The 18,662-nt window shown below is 37.7% G+C and overlaps 1 protein-coding gene across 1 annotated transcript; it reads left to right on the top strand.

Annotated features, from left to right (window-relative positions):
• The first annotated feature begins 844 nt into the window (after positions 1-844).
• LOC140738247 (phospholipase A2, minor isoenzyme-like) lies at positions 845-18,113 on the top strand. Its single transcript, XM_073065399.1, has 4 exons — positions 845-958; positions 1,055-1,214; positions 1,897-2,021; positions 17,321-18,113. The coding sequence occupies exons 1-4, from the start codon at positions 925-927 to the stop codon at positions 17,437-17,439; spliced, it is 438 nt and encodes a 145-aa protein (XP_072921500.1). The 5' UTR covers positions 845-924; the 3' UTR covers positions 17,440-18,113.
• Positions 18,114-18,662: the final 549 nt, after the last annotated feature.

Raw genomic sequence — 18,662 nt, 5'->3', positions numbered from 1 at the left:
GGGAACTGTTTATATGGAGCTGTCGTGACAGGAATGGAATTCATATCAATTCCTCTGAATTGATTAGTATAGATAACTAACTAATAAAAAATTGTGTCCTTTTGATGGGGGGAAAAGGTCAAAAAGTCATGCAGGTGCTTTACACCAGGAATCATTCGACATGGTGGAAGACCGTTAAAAGCTGAATTTTTCAGTGAATTGAAACTAACATGTCAAAGAAAAAGAAGATTGCATAATGGCTGAGGCACAGACACATATCTTAATGTCTGAAATTTGTAGGAATGCTGGAGGTTATTAGTCCTGCAGACTCCATCCGGACATCCCAAATCAGACAAAACTCCAATGGTCTTCAGTCTTATCATTTTCCAATCTCTGGTCCTGAAACCTCCTCATGGAACTCGCAGGGCAAGTCCCACAGTGACTCGTCTCATTTTCAGAGGTGGTCACCTCATCTTCCCCATATTGTGATACCGATTATCGAGAATCCATGCCGTGACAATTCCAGCCCATCGCCCACTGTCATGGCCTCTGTTTAGTGTCGATATCTCAATCAGTCAGACCCATCATGAACTCATTTGGATTAGTTACACTCACTCATAATAGAACACAGTCTCACACACACGCACACACACATACATGTAAATTGACACACTCTCAAGCATACACGTGGACACAAACACATGTAAATTGACATACACGTGGACACAGACACAAGTAAATTGACACATACACACACACCTGCTCCCACTGGGAAGAGCCGGAAGCTGTCAGGATTGGCTCTGTCTCTCCAACCCAGTCAAATAGAGACCAGCTGTATCAACAGGGTAGTTTGTCTCTATCTTGTCCATGTTATCAGCTCCCAATAAATAATCCAGGGATTGAACTCACAAGTGTGATTTCCAGGACGGGAAAGAGCAAACGACAATGCTGGGGCTGTTTGTCCTCCTTCTGCTCTCAGGTAGAGATTCTCTCCTCGAGTGAGCCTTGCTCTCGTGTTGGTTGCTTCATGTTCTAACCTGTTTGTGTCTGTCTGTTCCTCTCCCTCCTGATGTAGCTGGTGCTGGGAGCACTTCCATTGAGTCCAGGAACCTCATTCAGTTCAGTAATATGATTAAATGTGCCATGCCAGGTGTCAGCCCACTACTGCAGATCAACAACTACGGCTGTTACTGTGGAATTGGTGGATCTGGGACACCAGTGGATGAGTTTGACCGGTAGGTGGACAGAAGGTCTCCACAGAGCCAGTTACCATCCACTGGAGACAAGGGACAAAGAACTGTTCTCATTGATTGTCAGAGGCAGCAAGATTGCATCTTCACTGAAGTCCCAGTGAAGGTACAGAGGGTAGTGTTTGGTGTTAGTCTGTACAGGAGGTCAGGACTGTGTAGTGGAACACACCAAGGACAGGGCAGCTGCTCCCAGGGAGGATTCTGTTCTTCTGGAGGATTCAACAGGGGGTTCAATCATGGCAGCACAAGAGAGAACCATGACACAGTGGCTACCTTACCGAGAGAGCGAGGAAGGGAAGGAGAGAGGGGAACCAGCTGGTCGATCAATCTGTTGCTTATTGTTGGGTGGTGAGCACACACGATCCATAGAACAAGGGAAAAAAATAAACATTGGTCACGTTCTCAGGTCTATTGTGGTCACGTCACTTGGAGGAATTCTTTTCCACATTCCTGCCTGAGTCCCCACAAATCCTGATTCCACGTCCCACAGTGAAGCCCCTACCCAGCTCCCTGGGTCGATATCAGCCTGCTCAGTTTGGCTCAGCTCAGGTCACCCCCTGACTCTTAGCGCTACATGGGAAGTGTGTGACACTGGGGGCCGCTGTAACAGTGTTGTGTTAATTCTAGTCCATGAGTTTTTAATTAAGTGTTATCTGTGATTTTACAGGTGTTGCCAGACCCATGACAACTGTTATGGTGATGCTACCACAAAAGAGAAGTGCACATATTTCTATTCACCCACAATGATTTTATACAGCTACACCTGTACAAACGGGAAAATCGAATGTACAAGTGAGTATGATCGGAGAGTGCCTCATTGCCTTACTTTTATCCTTGGTTCCATGGTCAGCATCTTTTGTCCATCCCTCATTGCCTTTGTGAAGGTGCTGGTGAGCTGCCATCTTGAACCACTAGAGTTGCCCTGGTGACGGTTCTCCCACAATGCTCTTGTGGTGCAGCTCCAGCATTCAGACCCAGTGATGATGGAGGAATGGGTTATGTTCCATGTCTGGATGGTGTGAGACTTGCAGAGACCTGTATGTGAGCTGATCTCTGTCCCTCTAGATGGTAAAGGTTATTGGTCTGGGAGATTTAGCTGAGATACACTGGCTGCTGGATTATACAACAGCACAGAATGCTGATGGTAGATATTGGTAGAGATCGTTTCACTTGGTTTATTATTGTCGCAGGTAACAGGCCACGGTGAAAAGCTTTGTTTTGTATTCCATCTATACAGACAGAGTTGCAATGAAATCAGTTCCTTTGTCACTAGTGATGACGAGCTCCTTCTGTGTTTGGGAGCTGCACTCATCCAGGGACTGAGGAATATCCCACTCCTGGCTGATGGTGGAAAGGATTCAGGCAGTAAGACATCAATCATTTCTTAAGGGATGCTTAACTTGTGACCTGCTCTTGTAATCACTGGTTAATGCATCTTGGTTAATTATATGTGAGGGTCACTGGTGAACTCCAGTGCAGGAATCACAGAGACTGTAGCAATTCAAACAAAACAGAATATTTAAGACAAAGTAACCAAGAAAACTAACAAGAATTCAGGCAAACTGTGCAGAATCCTGACAAACAGAAATCACTCAGACACACAGAAGAACTTGGTCAGAGTTTCACCAGACAAGGAACCACAATGACTGAACAAAGGGGGTTGGCCAGTTCCCCTGACATACATCCTGGAGCAGATAGGAATTCAGAACAGCCCCAGTGCCCAGGCAAAACAATAACCCCCAAGTCAACAACTACAATGAAAGACATAGAAAATCCTATGCTAATTCAGTTACCCAAACTGAATAAAAATGATAAAGGCAAGGAGAGCTTATCAATGCTCATCATCCCAAACGAGACACCTGCGACACAAGGTGAGTGAGTTCTAATAAAATAATTAGAATCTGAATCTGAATCAGATTTAATATCACCAGTATATGTTGTGAAATTAATTAACTTTACGGCAGCAGTACAATGCAATACATGATAAATAAATATAGAGAAAAATCTGAGTAACATTAAGTATATATGTCTTTTATGGGAAAAGGGCTATAAATTTTTATTGAGCTACCCAGCAAAATTGATAATTTTCCTGGATAACAAAGAAAGAAGATTTTTCGTTGACTACCGGAAAGCGGAGAAATTTGTACAAGAACTACCTGATATTCACGAGGGGGAGTAAAGAATTATAGTATTGAAGTAGACTAATGATGAAGGCTGAAATAAGGTTGGACTTGATGGACATTTATAAGGAATAAGAAGAAAAAAAATAGTTGAGGAGTATTAACTGGGAGTAGAGACATTAATTATTTTCTTTTTTGTTTCTTCACTAATATATTTTCTTTCTTTTTTTTTGCGGGGGAGCTGGAGGAGCTCCTGATCGATGGCTGCGAGTTTCACGTGTACAATCATGGCGATTGCCATGACCCGTAAAATGGGGGGCGGGGTAATGTTGTGTTTTTAAAAATTTTTTTTTATTAGTTTTTCAAAACATTTTACAAAATTAAAAACCCCAAATCCCAATGAGGAGCATTAATACAGTGCAAAATTAAGCATACAATAACAATATGCTACAAAGGAAGAGAATTTAACAAAAAAGCACCTAAATTAAAGACAAGCGAGCTTAGTGTCCTCCCCAAGCCCCACAACACAAGAAAAAAACAACAACAACTCCAGACCAACCACCACACAGTATAAAGAGTATAAGTCAGGACAGTCAAACTCCCAGACTGTGAATACACTTAGCAACAGAGGATAATAATGCCTACTACCAGAAAAAAAAAGGGAGCTGAAAGCAAGGGACCGAAAAGAAGAGAAAAAAAGAAGAAAAAAAACCCTAGTCAAGAGGAAGGTTATGAAAGTACTCGATAAAAGGTCCCCAGACCTTATGGAACTTTAGATCCGAATTAAGAACTGAATAATGAATTTTTTCGAGGTCCAAGCAGGCCATAATGTCGTTAAGCCATTGCGCATGAGTGGGCGGGGCAACATCTCTCCATCTAAGGAGGATCAAGCATCTCGCCAGGAGAGAGGCAAAGGATAGTATTCGGCATTTGATTGGACCCAGACATAAATCTGTCTCGCCCCAAAAACCAAACAGAGCAAATAAGGGGTTAGGTTCTAGGTGCTGATTCAGAATACCCGATAATGTAGTGAAAACACCTTTCCAGAATTTCTCCAAGCTAGGACAGAACCAGTACATATGGATGAGAGAGGCCACGCCCCTCTTGCATTTATCACAGAGCGGACTAATGCCAGGGTAGAATCGAGATAGTTTAGATTTAGACATATGGGCTCTATGAACAATCTTAAACTGTAAAAGGCAATGGCGAGCACAAAGGGCGGTTGAATTAACCGATTTGAGAACTGAGTCCCAGCTCTCCTCGGATAAGGAGATATTTAAATCCTGCTCCCAGGCCATTTTAATTTTATCCACAGGGGCCCGTCGTAAGGCTGCTAGTTTATCTCGGATAATTGATATTAAACCTTTACCTAGTGGATTAATGGAAAGAAATAGGTCCATAGCATTTTTCGCAGGCATTTCAGGAAAGTTAGGAATTAAAGGAGCAGTAAAGTGTCGGATTTGGAGATATCTGAAAAAGTGAGCGTTAGGCAGGTTGAACTTAACAGAGAGCTGCTGAAAAGAAGCGAAGCGATTATCAATGAAGAGATCTTCAAAATGTCTAATGCCCTTCCTGTACCAAACATGGAATGCTGAATCGTACATAGTAGGTAAAAAAAGGTGATTATGTGCGACAGGGCTAGAAATGGAAAACCCCTGGAAACCATAGCATTTCCTGAACTGAGCCCATATACACAAAGTGTGTCTAACAAGAGGATTAGCTATTGATCTGGGCAGACTGCTAGGGAGTGCAGAGCTAAGAAGTGCAGATATAGATAATTCTTTAGTGGAGCTCAACTCCATTGCCACCCAGTTAGGGCACTCGGGTTGACCGTGGAAGAAAGACCAGAAGGCAGCACAACGTATATTAGCTGCCCAGTAATATAAGCGAAAGTTAGGTAAAGCCATGCCACCCTCTTTTTTAGATTTTTGGAGGTGGATTTTGTTAATTCTAGAGCGCTTATTCTGCCACAGATTTGACAAAATAATAGAGTCTAAGGAATCAAAAAAAGATTTAGGAATAAAAATTGGGATAGATTGAAATAAGTATAAAAATTTGGGGAGAACATACATTTTAACAACATTAATACGACCTACCAAAGACATAGATAGAGGTGACCATTGTACCAGACTCTGTTTTATAGCATATGAAAGATTAACAAAGTTTTCACGAAAGAGATCTTTAAACTTCCTTGTGACTGTAATTCCAAGATAAGTAAATTGATTATGGACTACTTTAAAAGGGAGATCACGAAATATTAGTTCTTGTGCTTCTTTATTAATTGGGAAAAGTTTACTCTTATGTAAATTGAGTTTATAGCCAGAGATCTGGCTAAACTGGTCAAGAAGTGAAAACATTAGAGGTAAGGATGTAGACGGATTTGAGAGAAAGAGTAATAAGTCATCAGCATAGAGAGAAACTTTATGCTCAACACCCCCTCTCCAAATCCCAGTCAATTCAGGACAATTTTGAAATGCTATCGCCAGAGTTTCTATAGCCAAATCAAAGAGAAAGGGACTTAAGGGGCATCCCTGATGGGTGCCATGTTTGAGATTAAATACTTGGGATTTCTGAAAATTAGTTAGAACAGAAGCAGTAGGACACAGGTACACAATTGGATCCAAGCGATGAAACTTGGGCCGAGGTCAAATTTTTCTAAGACTGCAAAAAGGTAGTTCCACTCTATACGATCAAATGCTTTCTCCGCATCAAGGGAGATAACACATTCAGGAGTCCCAGTTGGAACTGAGTATAAAATATTAAATAGACGCCGAATGTTAAAAAAAGGGAGACGGTTTTTAATAAAGCCTGTTTGGTCATCAGAGATAATGGAGGGAATAACGGTTTCTAATCTATGAGCCAACACTTTAGCTAAGATCTTTACATCAACATTGAGCAGAGAGATCGGCCAGTACGAGGAACACTCTGTTGGGTCTTTGCCCTTTTTTAAAAGAAGAATAATAGATGCCTCATTGAAAGAGGGTGGCAATTTGCCGTAATTAAACGAGTCAGATAATACTGAAAGTAACTGAGGAGAAAGAAGTGAAGAGAATGATTTATAAAATTCCACAGGGAACCCATCAGGTCCAGCAGATTTCCCTGAGGACAGTGCAGAAATTGCAAAAGATATTTCTTCTGGTGATATAGGTGCATTGAGTTTGGCTTTGAAATCAGATGAAAGTGAGGGGATATTCAGATTCTGTAAAAATTGATCCACAGAGATATTGTCATTCAGAGATTCAGAGGAATAAAGCCGAGAATAAATTTTTTTAAATGCGTCATTAATTTCTAAATGATCCGATGTAAAGTCTCTGTTCTCCTTCCGGATCTTTGTAATATGTTGTTTGGCTTTGGAACGCCTCAGCTGATTGGCTAGGAATTTACCAGACTTATCCCCATGAATGTAAAAGCGACTCTTGCTTTTGAGAAGTTGGCGTTCGACAGGTTGAGTGGACAGAAGGTTAAATTTAGTTTGGAGTTCAACGCGCTTCTTGTATAATTCAGGATTCTTAGCTTGGGCATATATTTGATCCAAATCTTTAATCTGGTTAATGAGGTCTGCTCGATCTGCACGGGATCTTCTATTGAGATTTGCTGTGTAAGAGATTATTTGACCCCTCAGATATGCTTTCATGGCATCCCAGACAATCTGGGATGGCACTTCAGGTGATGTATTAGTGTTAAAATAAAAGGTTATCTGATCCTTAATAAATTTTACGAAATCATCATCCGATAATAAAGTTGAATCAAACCGCCAGTGTTTATTCCTCTGAGGGAGACCAGGAAAGTTCAGAGAGAGGGTAATTGGGGCATGGTCAGAAATCAGTATACTCTGATAGTCACAAGAGTGGGCAAATGGGATAAGTTGGTTATCGAGTAAGAAATAGTCAATTCTAGTGAAGGTATGGTGAACATGTGAGAAAAAAGAATAATCTCTCTCTGTAGGATGGAGGAAACACCATATATCAGAGATACCAAAATTAGAGAGAAAGGATTGAATAGCTAAGGCAGATTTAGTAGGTGATCTGGTAACAGAGGACGATCGGTCCAGTTTAGGATCCAACCAACAGTTGAAGTCACCACCCAGTATAAGAGAGTATGAGTTTAAGTCTGGTAGTGAGGAAAAAAACCGTTCAAAAAAGTTAACATCATCAAAGTTGGGGGCATACAGGTTTGCTAGTGCAACTTTAGTGTTATATAGTTTACCAGAAACAATAATAAAATGGCCATTTGTATCAGATATTTTATTAGAGAGTTCAAAAGGAATATTTGAGTTAATAAGAATGGAAACTCCCCTAGCTTTAGCGGCAAAGGGTGAATGAAAATGCTGACCCGCCCACTTTGACAGAAGCCGGGAGTTATCAAAACAACGAATATGAGTTTCTTGGAGGAAAGCAATGTCAGCTTTGAGTTGTTTGATATGTGAGAATACCTTCCTCCTTTTAACAGGGTGGTTCAATCCCTTTACATTCCAGCTCACGAATTTAAGTGCACTAGCCATTATCAATTACTAATGCATAAAAGGCAGCAGGCATATAAAAAGTCAAGCAGTACAATAGCAGTCTGGGAGCAGAGATGTAAACATAGATTCGTAAGGTCAAAATATAAACATGTCCTGAGCAATAAAGAGAAACAATAGATACAGTGAGCGATGTTGGAACTGGGAAATCCACCCCACCCACACAACCCAAAACTAGACGGCTACCAAAACAAGTAGCTAGCTCTACCAAAAAAATTAACCCAAATACAACTTCCAGATCTGTGTCATTAACAACAGTTCCATATAAATACTATAGCAAATAGTAACTAGTTTATGCACTAGAAAACATAACTACAGATTAGAACATCTTCTGCAGAAATATAAAACTTAATACAGAGAAAATCGGAAGAAAACCAAAACTAACCTACCCGCGAAAAATTATAGAAGAATAAAGTAAGAGAAAGGGAAAAAAAAGGTAAGAAAGAAAAAGAAAAAAGAAGAGGAAGGGGAAAATTATAAATTCAAGACAAGTATTTATCAACCATTTACAGAGAAGGGAGAAAAAAATTCAGAGATTAGAAAAAAGGGGTGAAAAAAAGAAAAAAAAAGATAAAATAAATAAATATTAAAAAAAATGGAAAAATAAATCAGCAATTAAACTGTGAACCAACAAACAGGGAGGCCTTCACTAAAGACTTCGAACCTCCAAAACAAGTTAGAGTTAGTTGTAGAACTCTGTAGGTAAATTTATACAAGAATAAAAATAGATTACACACACACCAAATCCCGGGAGAGATTGTCAACAGGCCTTAAAGTTTCAATGAATAATGTCTGAGTGATTCAAGTGAAGTCCGAGTCCAGAAAAAGTAATTTTACTATGAGGAGTACTTATCCGCCATTTTAGGAGGTCCGATCAGATTCCGAAGATGACTGGATAGCCACAAACGCTTCAGCTTCCTTCGCTGATTTGAACCACTTGTATTTCCCGGTATTAAGCTTGATTCGTAGATCGGCAGGATTGCGCAGAGAAGGTTTGAAACCACGATCAAAAAGCACTTTCATTGCGCCTTTAAACTCAGCGCGCATCTTTAAGGTCTGGGGTGCAAAATCTTCCACAAAGTGAATGGTTGTGTCCTGGAAAGGAAAAGACCCCCTGCGACGCGCCTCTACAATCAGACTGTGTTTTACCTGGTATTGATGGAAACACAAGATTACTGGTCGCGGACAGGAGCCCAGAATTCTGGGGGGAGCGTAGACTCTGTGTGCCCGTTCAAGCTCAGGCGGGTCGGGAAGCAAATCTTTCCCGAATATCTCACAGAGAAACTCGGCGAAAAACTTCACGGTTGATCCCTTTTCGGTCGCCTCTGGCAATCCAAGAACTCTGATATTACAGCGTCTGCTGCGATTTTCGAGATCCACCATTTTGGAAAGAAGTTTGTTAGATTTTTCCTCTAAGCTGGAACAGAGAGTCTCCAAGTATCGAATACGACTTTCTAAATCTTCAGAAGTCGAATCGATGCGAGATAAGTGTTCAGCATGTTTGTCCACTTTATCATTGATCCGATCCAGTTTGTCTTCTAACTGTTTGAAAGTGGTTTTAAATTCCTTTAAGATTTCGTCTCGGAGCTTTCCAAGTGCAACCAGCGTCTCGTCCAAAGGGGTCATGGCTTCTTTTCTCCCAGATTTAGAACTCTTGCTAGACATTGTAAGTTAGATATATTCACAGGCAAGTAAGAGATACCGAAATAATTCCTAACTAAGGTTTAAAAAATGGAGACATTTAGTGCAAAGATAGCGACAGTAACGGAACAAAAGTTCGGAGCAGCTAAACAATCGCCATCTTACCGGAAGTCCATGTTGTGTTCTTTTTATTCGCAACATTAGTGGGGGGGTATTTTGTTTTTTTTTCTTATCTATTAGTTATCTTTCTTCTATTTTTCTTCTTTTTTGCCTGGATGGTTGGGGAGAGACTCATAGCAACATGGAGAATTTTAAAGAGTTCCCAAGGTATTATGAATGATTAATTTACTTAATTTTTAAAGTTTTAATTTTAATGGACTTAATGGACCTGTGAAAAGAAAAAGAGTTTTAACATATATTAAGAAAATGAAAGGAGATATAGCTTTTCTACAAGAAACACATTTAACAGAAACAGAACATAAGAAATTAAAGAGAGATTGGGTTGGAAATGTCATTGCAGCTTCATTTAATTCAAAATCGAGAGGAGTTGCAATCTTGGTTAATAAAACTTTACCAATTAAAATACAAAATGTAGTGATTGATTCTGTGGGGAGATATGTGATTATACATTGTCAAATTTTTTCAGAATTGTGGACTCCTATGAACATTTATGCACCAAATGAAAATTATGCAAAATTCATACAAGAAGTTTTTTTGAACTTGGCTGATGCACCTGATAAAATATTAATAGGTGGAGACTTTAATTTTTGTTTAGATCCAGTTTTGGATAGGTCAACTAAAGTCGTTACAAAATCAAAAGTAATAAAACTAACTTTATCATTAATGAAAGATTTAAACCTGATTGATATATGGAGAAAAATTAATCCAAGAGAAAGAGACTATTCATTTTATTCAAATAGACATAAAACTTATTCAAGGATTGATTTTTTTTATTATCAAAAAATATTCAGGATAGAGTGAAAAGTGTGGAATATAAAGCAAGAATACTGTCAGATCATTCCCCCTTGATAATGACAATGATAATGATGGATAAGGAGGAATTGATCTATAGATGGAGATTTAATTCAATTTTATTAAAACATCAAGGTTTTTGTGATTTTATGAAAAAACAGATTCAATTTTTTTTGGATACGAATTTACACTCAGTTGAGGATAAAATTGTATTATGGGAAGTGATGAAAGCATATTTAAGGGGTCAGATTATAAGTTATACATCTAAAATTAAGAAGGAATACATGGCAGAAATAGATCAATTGGAAAAAGATATCATAAAGTTAGAAAAAGAATCTCAAAGATATATGACAGAAGAAAAATGAAGACAACTTGTTAATAAAAAATTACAATATAATACACTCCAGACATATCGTACAGAAAAAGTAATTATGAGAACTAAACAGAAATATTATGAATTAGGTGAAAGATCACATAAGATTCTTGTTTGGCAGCTGAAAACAGAACAGGCTTCTGAAACAATAAATGCAATTAGAACAAGTGCAAATAAGGTTACTTTAGAAATTAATGAACCTTTAGAAATTAATGAAACTTTAAAATTTTTTTATACTGAACTATATCAATCAGAACCACAAAATAAGATTGCTGTTTATCACAAATAACCCTTCCAAAATTAAATTTGAAAGAACAGAAAGGATTAGATATGCCCTTTACATTAAAAGAGGTTGAAGAAGCTTTAGGATCATTTCAGAGTAATAAATCCCCAGAAGAAGATGGTTTTCCTCTTGAATTTTATAAAAAATTTAAAGATTTATTAATTCTTCCTTTTATGGAACTAATATATCAAGTGGAAAGAATGCATAAACTCCCACAATCTTTTTTAACAGCAATCATAACTGAATTGCCAAAAAAAGATAGAGATCCTTTAAAACATCATCATATAGGCCTATTTCTTTGTTGAATATGATTATAAAATAATAGCAAAAAATTTATCTAATAGAATATCTAAATATTTACCAAAATTAATACATATAGATCAAACAGGTTTTATTAAAAACAAACAATCAATGGATAATATAACTCGGTTACTTAGTATAATTCATTTGGCACAAAAAAGAGAGGAAATGAGTGTGGCAGTTGCTTTGGATGCAGAAAAAGCATTTGATAGATTGGAATGGGATTTTTTATTTAAGGTATTGGAAAAATATGAGTTAGGAAAATCTTTTATACAATGGATTAAAACCTTAAATACTAATCCTCAAGCTAAAGTAGTTACAAATGGTCAGATTTCAACACCATTTTGCTTAACTAGACAAGGCTGCCCACCATCACCTGCTTTATTTGTATTGGCAATAGAACCATTAGCTGAATTAATTAGAACAGATTCAGACATTGGGGGCTTTAGAGTTAATCAAGAAGAATATAAGATTAATTTATTTGCTGATGATGTTTTGATTTATTTAACAAACCCATTGCAATCTTTGCAAAGACTATCTTTTAGATTGGAAGAATATGGGAAAGTATCAGGGTATAAAGTAAATTGGGATAAAAGTGAAATTTTACCCCTTACCAATGGAAATTATGATCAATGCCGATTAGCAACTCAATTTCGATGGTCAATAAATGGGATAAAATATTTAGGTATTAGAGTTAATAATGATGTAAAAAATTTATATAAACAAAATTATTTGCCATTATTAAAAACAATAAAAGAGGATCTTGATAAATGGATGATATTACCAATAACATTAATAGGTAGAGTTAATGTTGTAAAAATGAATATATTTCCTAGATTGCAATATTTATTCCAAACTTTACCAATACAATTACCTCAGAAGTTTTTTCAAGAACTGAATAAATATGTAAGGAAATTTCTTTGGAAAGGAAAGATGTCAAGAATATCACTGGAAAAATTGACATATAAATTTGATTTAGGAAGGTTACAACTTCCAAATTTTATGAATTATTATAAAGCAAATCAACTTAGATTTATTGTGTCTTTTTTTGATGAAGAAAAACCGGCATGGATTAGAATAGAATTAGATAAGATAGGAGAAAACATACCAGAAGATTTTATATATAAATGGGAATCCAAATGGATACGGGAAAAAAAAGAATCTCCTATATTAAGACACTTGATTGATTTATGGAATAAGGTAAATATGGACGATGAGATAAAGAAATCTTTATTAGCAAAAAGAACTTTAATTCAAAATAGGCTTAATCCTTTTAAAATGGATAATAAATTTTTACATAATTGGTTCCAAAAGGGGATTAAATATATAGGTGATTGTTTTGAAGGAGGTATATTGATGTCGTTTGATCAATTAAAAAATAAATATAAAATATCAAACAACTCTCTTTTCTGTTATTTTCAATTAAAGACTTATTTATGAGAAAAGCTGGGTCAAACAATGTTGATGCCAAAAACCTAGTGAAATAGAGATATTAATTCAAAAAGGAGAAATTAAAAAATTTACATCCTGTATGTACAATTTGATTCAAAATCAGACAATTAAATCAGGAATTCATAAATCAAGACAAAAATGGGAATCTGATTTGAATATTAAAATTGATGGAAAAAGCTGGTCAAGATTATGTTCTGATAGTATGATAAATACAATAAATGGTTGACTTAGATTAATACAATATAATTTTTTACATCAATTATATATAACACCACAGAAACTAAATAGATTAAATTCAAATATGTCTGACCAATGTTTTCGATGTAATCAAGAAATTGGTACTTTTTTACATTCTACTTGGTCTTCTTTTAAAATTCAATCATTTTGGATAAATCTAAGACTTTTATTGGAACAAATTACTGGAGTACAACTCCCACATAGTCCAATATTATTTTTATTAGGAGACATTGAAGGGACAATACCGAAACTTAAATTGAACAAGTATCAGAAAAAATTTATAAAAATTGCATTGGCAGTAGCCAAAAAAGTTATCGCAGTTACTTGGAAATCTGATTTAAATTTAACTTTGGATCATTGGAATAATGAAATTTATAGTTGTATTCCACTTGAAAAAATTACATACAATCTACAAAATGAATATGATATATTTTTGAAAATTTGGCTCCCATACCTACAAAAGATAGGATTAAATACATAGGTCCTTTGAAGATAAAACTATAAAGTAATTGGGGAAAATTAAAAATTAAAATTAAAATTATTTTGAACTCCATGGAGCATGTGGGGATCCTCCAATATCCAGGCAATCTTTCTCTTCTTTCTTTCTTTTTTTTCTTTCTTTAGACAAGGGTTAAGGGGAGGGGGGAGGGTTAATATTATTTTTTCTCTTTCGTACTATTTTATTATTACATATATTCTTTGCAATTTTCTAAAAATTTAATAAATAACTTTTTTTTAAAAAAAAAGTATATATGTCTAATAAACTCTTCCTGGGCTTCCAGCCAGGTACAGGTATCAATTATAACTGTTGTCATCAAAACATCAGTGATAATCAATACCGGTACCCAGCTGGAAGCCCAGGAAGAGTTTATTCATCATATATGCCGGGAAAGCACAAGGTGCTTTTTCTTTTGTATACATGTCTATTAAATAATCAAGTTCAAACAAGTAGTTTAAAATAACAGAAATAAAGAAGTAGTGAGAGAGTGTTCATGGGTTCAATGTCCATTTAGAAATCAGATGGCAGAGGGGAAGAAGCTGTTGCTGAATCATTGAGTGTCTGTCTTCAGGCTCCTGTACCTCCTCCCTGATGGTAACAATGAGAAGAGGGCATGTCCTGGGTGATGCGGGTCCTTAATAATAGACACCGCCTCCCTAAGGCATCGTGTTTGAAGATGTCTTGGATACTACAGAGGCTGGTACACATGATGGAACTGACTAATTTTACAAGTTTCTGCAACTTAATTCGATCTTGTGCCGTAGCCATCTCCCGCTTCCAGATGGTGATGCAGCCAGTCAGAACACTCTCCACAGTGCACTTGGAGAAATTTTTGAGTGTTTTAGTTGAAAAACCGAATTTCCTCAAACTCCAAATGAAATATAGCTGCTGTCTTGCCTTCTGTGGTTAAGAAAGCAGATGGTGGATTGGCCTTCATCAATTGTGGAATTGGGTTTAGGAGCCAAGAGGTAATGTTGCAGCTATATATACCCCACTTGGAGTACTGTGCTCAGTTCTGGTTGCCTCATTACAGGAAGGATGTGGAAGCCATAGAAATGGTGCAGAAGAGATTTACAAGGATGTTGCCTGGATTGGGGAGCATATCTTATGAGAATAGTTTGAGTGAACTTGGCCTTTTCTCCTTGGAGTGACGGAGGATGAGAGGTGACCTGATAGAGGTGTATAAGGTGATGAGAGGCATTGATCATCTGGATAATCAGAGGCTTTTTGCCAGGGCTGAAATGGCTAGCATGAGAGGACACAGGTTTAAGGTGCTTTGGCTTAGGTAGAGAGCAGATGTCAGGGGTAAGTTTTTTACACAGAGAGTGGTGAGTGTGTGGAATGGGCTGCCGGTGATGGTGGTGGAGGCAGATACAATAGGGTCTTTTAAGAGACTCCTGGGTAGGTACATGGAGCTTAGAAAAATAGAGGGCTATGGGTAACCCTAGTCATTTCTAAGGTAAAGACATGTTCGGCACAGCTTTATGGGCCGAGGGCCTGTATTGTGCAGTAGGGTTTCTATGTTTCTATGTTCTTTATAGCTACATCAATATGTAATGACCAGGTTAGGTCCTCAGAGATATTGACACCCAGGAACTTGAAATTGCTCATTCTCTCCACTCCTGATAAATACAGAAAAAAACTGAATGACAGGAATTATATATATGTATATTAAATAGTTAAATTAAATACATAGTACTAAAAAGGAAATTAAAAAAGTAATGAGGTAGTGTTCATAAGTTTAATGTCCATTTAGAAATTAGATGGCAGAGAGAAAGAAGCTGTTCTTGAAGTGTGTGCCTTCAAGCTTCTGCACCTCCTTCCTGACAGTAACAATGAGCAGAGGGCATGTACTGGGTGGTGAGGGTCCTTAATAATGGACGCCTTCTTCCTGAGGCACCTTATGGGACATAAAACCTAAGCAATCCAAGGAAGACTGCATACCTGAGAAAAAACCAACCCACATACTAACTGAAAAAAATTTCAACCAGCCCCAGTTGTGACATTCTGATTCCAGAACACTGATATTGGGGCCAAAGAGATGGTAATGACTGAAGATCAGTGGATGGAAAGGTCCCAGAGGAAATTTGAAGAGGCAGCATCTACCAGCCTTTGATCTGGAAGATTGATGAGGGATAGTTCACATAGTCTTCTACTTGTGAAGTTGTGTTGTGTTAACTTGATGGAACTTTTGGAGAGGTCATGTTGATGATTGAAGGGCAGGAATGTCCATGAAATTTAGCAAGGCCGTTGACATGGTCCCGCAGACTGAGGAGTTTCCTGACAGAAGTTTATAAATTTATGAGAGGCATAGATAAAATAAACAATCGCAGCCATTTTCCAAGGTAGGAAAGTCCAAAACTAGAGGTCTAGGTTTAACGTGGGAGTAGAAAAAGATTTAAAAGGAACAACTTGTTCACACAGAGGCTGCTGGGTATGTAGAAGGTGCAAAGGAGATGGTACAATTACAATATTACAAAGATAGTTTGAAGGCTTCCTGGAAAGGAAAGCTTCAGAGGGATCTGGCCCAAACACAGGCAGAAGGGTTAGCATAGAAAGACAGGTGGGTCAGCATGGATGAGCTGGGCCGAAAAGCCTGGCTCTATGCTGCAAAATCTTTATGACTCTATGCATGTGGAAGATGGCTGAATTATGCTCCTTATTTGAAAATTTTGCTCCTTATTTGAAGGTGGTTATTGTCTGACACCTGTGTGTTATCAATGTTACTCACCAGCTAGTGGTCAGGACCCAGATATTGCTGGATCATATGCAGAGAGCAAAGTATGAACTGAGCACTGTTGATGAGTAAGTACCATCTGATAGCACTGACACCATCAAAAAACATGTGAAATAGTAGATTGAGTAAATATTTGGCTCTGAAAGCCTGCTCCACTATTTGTCAAGATATAGGTTTATCTTCTTGCTCAACACTTTTTTCAGACTTATTTCAATATTCCCAGATTCCTCCAATTTCCCAAATTCAATCAGCTTCAGTTTTGAGTGAATTCATGGCATCCACAGCCCCTTGGCATGGGACCCTTCCCCAGTTTGAACCCGAAATGGCCCACCCTTAATCTGACCCCTGGTTCTATTTCCCATCAGTACAGGAAACACCCTCTCCATATCTGCCCTGTGATCCCTGCAGTGGTTTTGAAATTCAACCCACAAAAAGTAGATTCAGATGAACAAAAGGAGGAATATTTTTGCTTCACTTCACCTCAGCATTTTACAGAAGGCAATGGAAATGCTGTGACCAGTTTGTTCGCAGCAAGTTCCCAATGGAATCATGACCAGATAAAATCTCTAAGCTGATATTTGTGGGACAATTCTGATCACATTAAATAGGGTTCTCCCAAGCTTGGTGTCAGTGGTGAAGGGCTGGGGATCACCAGGGACTCTTCAAGAGCCTTGTCCGCAATGCTTCAGCTATCATTGTGGTGTAGATCTTCATTGGATTTGTTATTCTGATGTCAATGCATGTCTGACATCACAATGAAAATAAAAATACAAATTACAATTCGTACTTAAGCTATTTACAGAACATTAATATAAAGCTGTTGCACATACTATATAGATGGAAGGTGGAATATCAAAATATATTAAAATATAAAAATATCTTTCAATCTTTCAATCTTTCATATTCCAAGGCAAATATCTTTAACATAATGGATTATCTCGAATATGCTTCCTTTCAGATAGTAATAGTCGCTGCGGGAAGTTTATCTGTGAGTGTGATCGACAGGCGGCCATCTGCTTCTCGAAAACAAAATACAACCTAAAGAATAAAAGCATCAGTCAATCTCGCTGCAAATAGGTCCATCTGACCATGTGGTTATGATTTTTCTTGACCTTATCTAACAAATACCTCCCTTCCAAATTGTGTCATCTGTTTTATTTCCAGGAGCTCAAACATCTTTGAACTCCATATTAACTATGTTACTATAATCAATAATCTGATTTAAATCCAACACTCCTTATCCTGTCTTACATTATTTGTGCCACTCAGAAAGATAAAGATCTTCATCACTTTAATCTTTCTCCCAATGAAAGCACATACTGGTTTTTAAAGTCTCTTCCCATTACTTTATAAACCAAAATCTGAATGTAACATGTCCACTTTGCCCGTATTTTCACTAAAACATCAATGCTGCAGCACCTGGGAATCCCATTGATCAACGGTGAATAAATTGAATTGAGATGATAATCATTCCCTCAAGCCAGGCTTTCCTTAAAGTCTCAGCTGTGGAACCTGAGGAAAAATCTGTTCACATCAAAGTGATGCAAACCTTGGGATGGCCCATATCAGATGCTTAGTTGGTTCCTTACAGGGTGTCTAAACACAATAATGATTAGAAGCTGCACTTTGAAAGCCAGTTGTGATTATACTCGGAGACTGTTTGCAATGACATTGCTGGTGGCACTCATGATATTCAGGTGGTGGGCATGTATCTTATATAATCAATTAAACCTGATTTGAGAGCATTGAAACATGCCTGGCGTCTCACTCTGTATCACACCACATGAACCACAACGAGGAAAACCAGTCAAAGGATGGGAAGCACAGGCTGGGACTTCCCTTGGAGTGTTTCCATCCCACGGGCACAACGCAGACAAAACCTTCACCTATTCCAATACCACCCATGTGCTTATCAACAAGTAGAGTATCAAATGAATTTCTAACACTGAACCAGAAGTAAGAAGGCAGTGATCACATTAATGGGGTTGTACTACAGGGTCAGAATCAGAATCTGGTTAAATCCACTGGCATATGTCGTAACTTTACGTCAGCAGTATAATGCCATACATGATCAATAAATATAGAGAATTAACCTGAGTTACATTTGGTATCTGTATGTCTGTTAAATAGTTAAGGTAAAATAAGTAGTACAAATAACAGAAATAACAAAGTAGAGAGGTAGTTTTCATGGGTTCAATGTCCATTTAGAAATCAGATGGCAGAGGGGAAGGAAGCTGTTCCTGAATCGCTGAGTGTCTGTCTTCAGGCTTCTGTACCTCCTTCTCGACAGTTACAGTGTG

Source organism: Hemitrygon akajei, chromosome 14 (assembly GCF_048418815.1).
Source record: "Hemitrygon akajei chromosome 14, sHemAka1.3, whole genome shotgun sequence".
Lineage (NCBI taxonomy): Eukaryota > Metazoa > Chordata > Chondrichthyes > Myliobatiformes > Dasyatidae > Hemitrygon > Hemitrygon akajei.
This window is presented reverse-complemented; position numbering and strand designations above follow the sequence as displayed.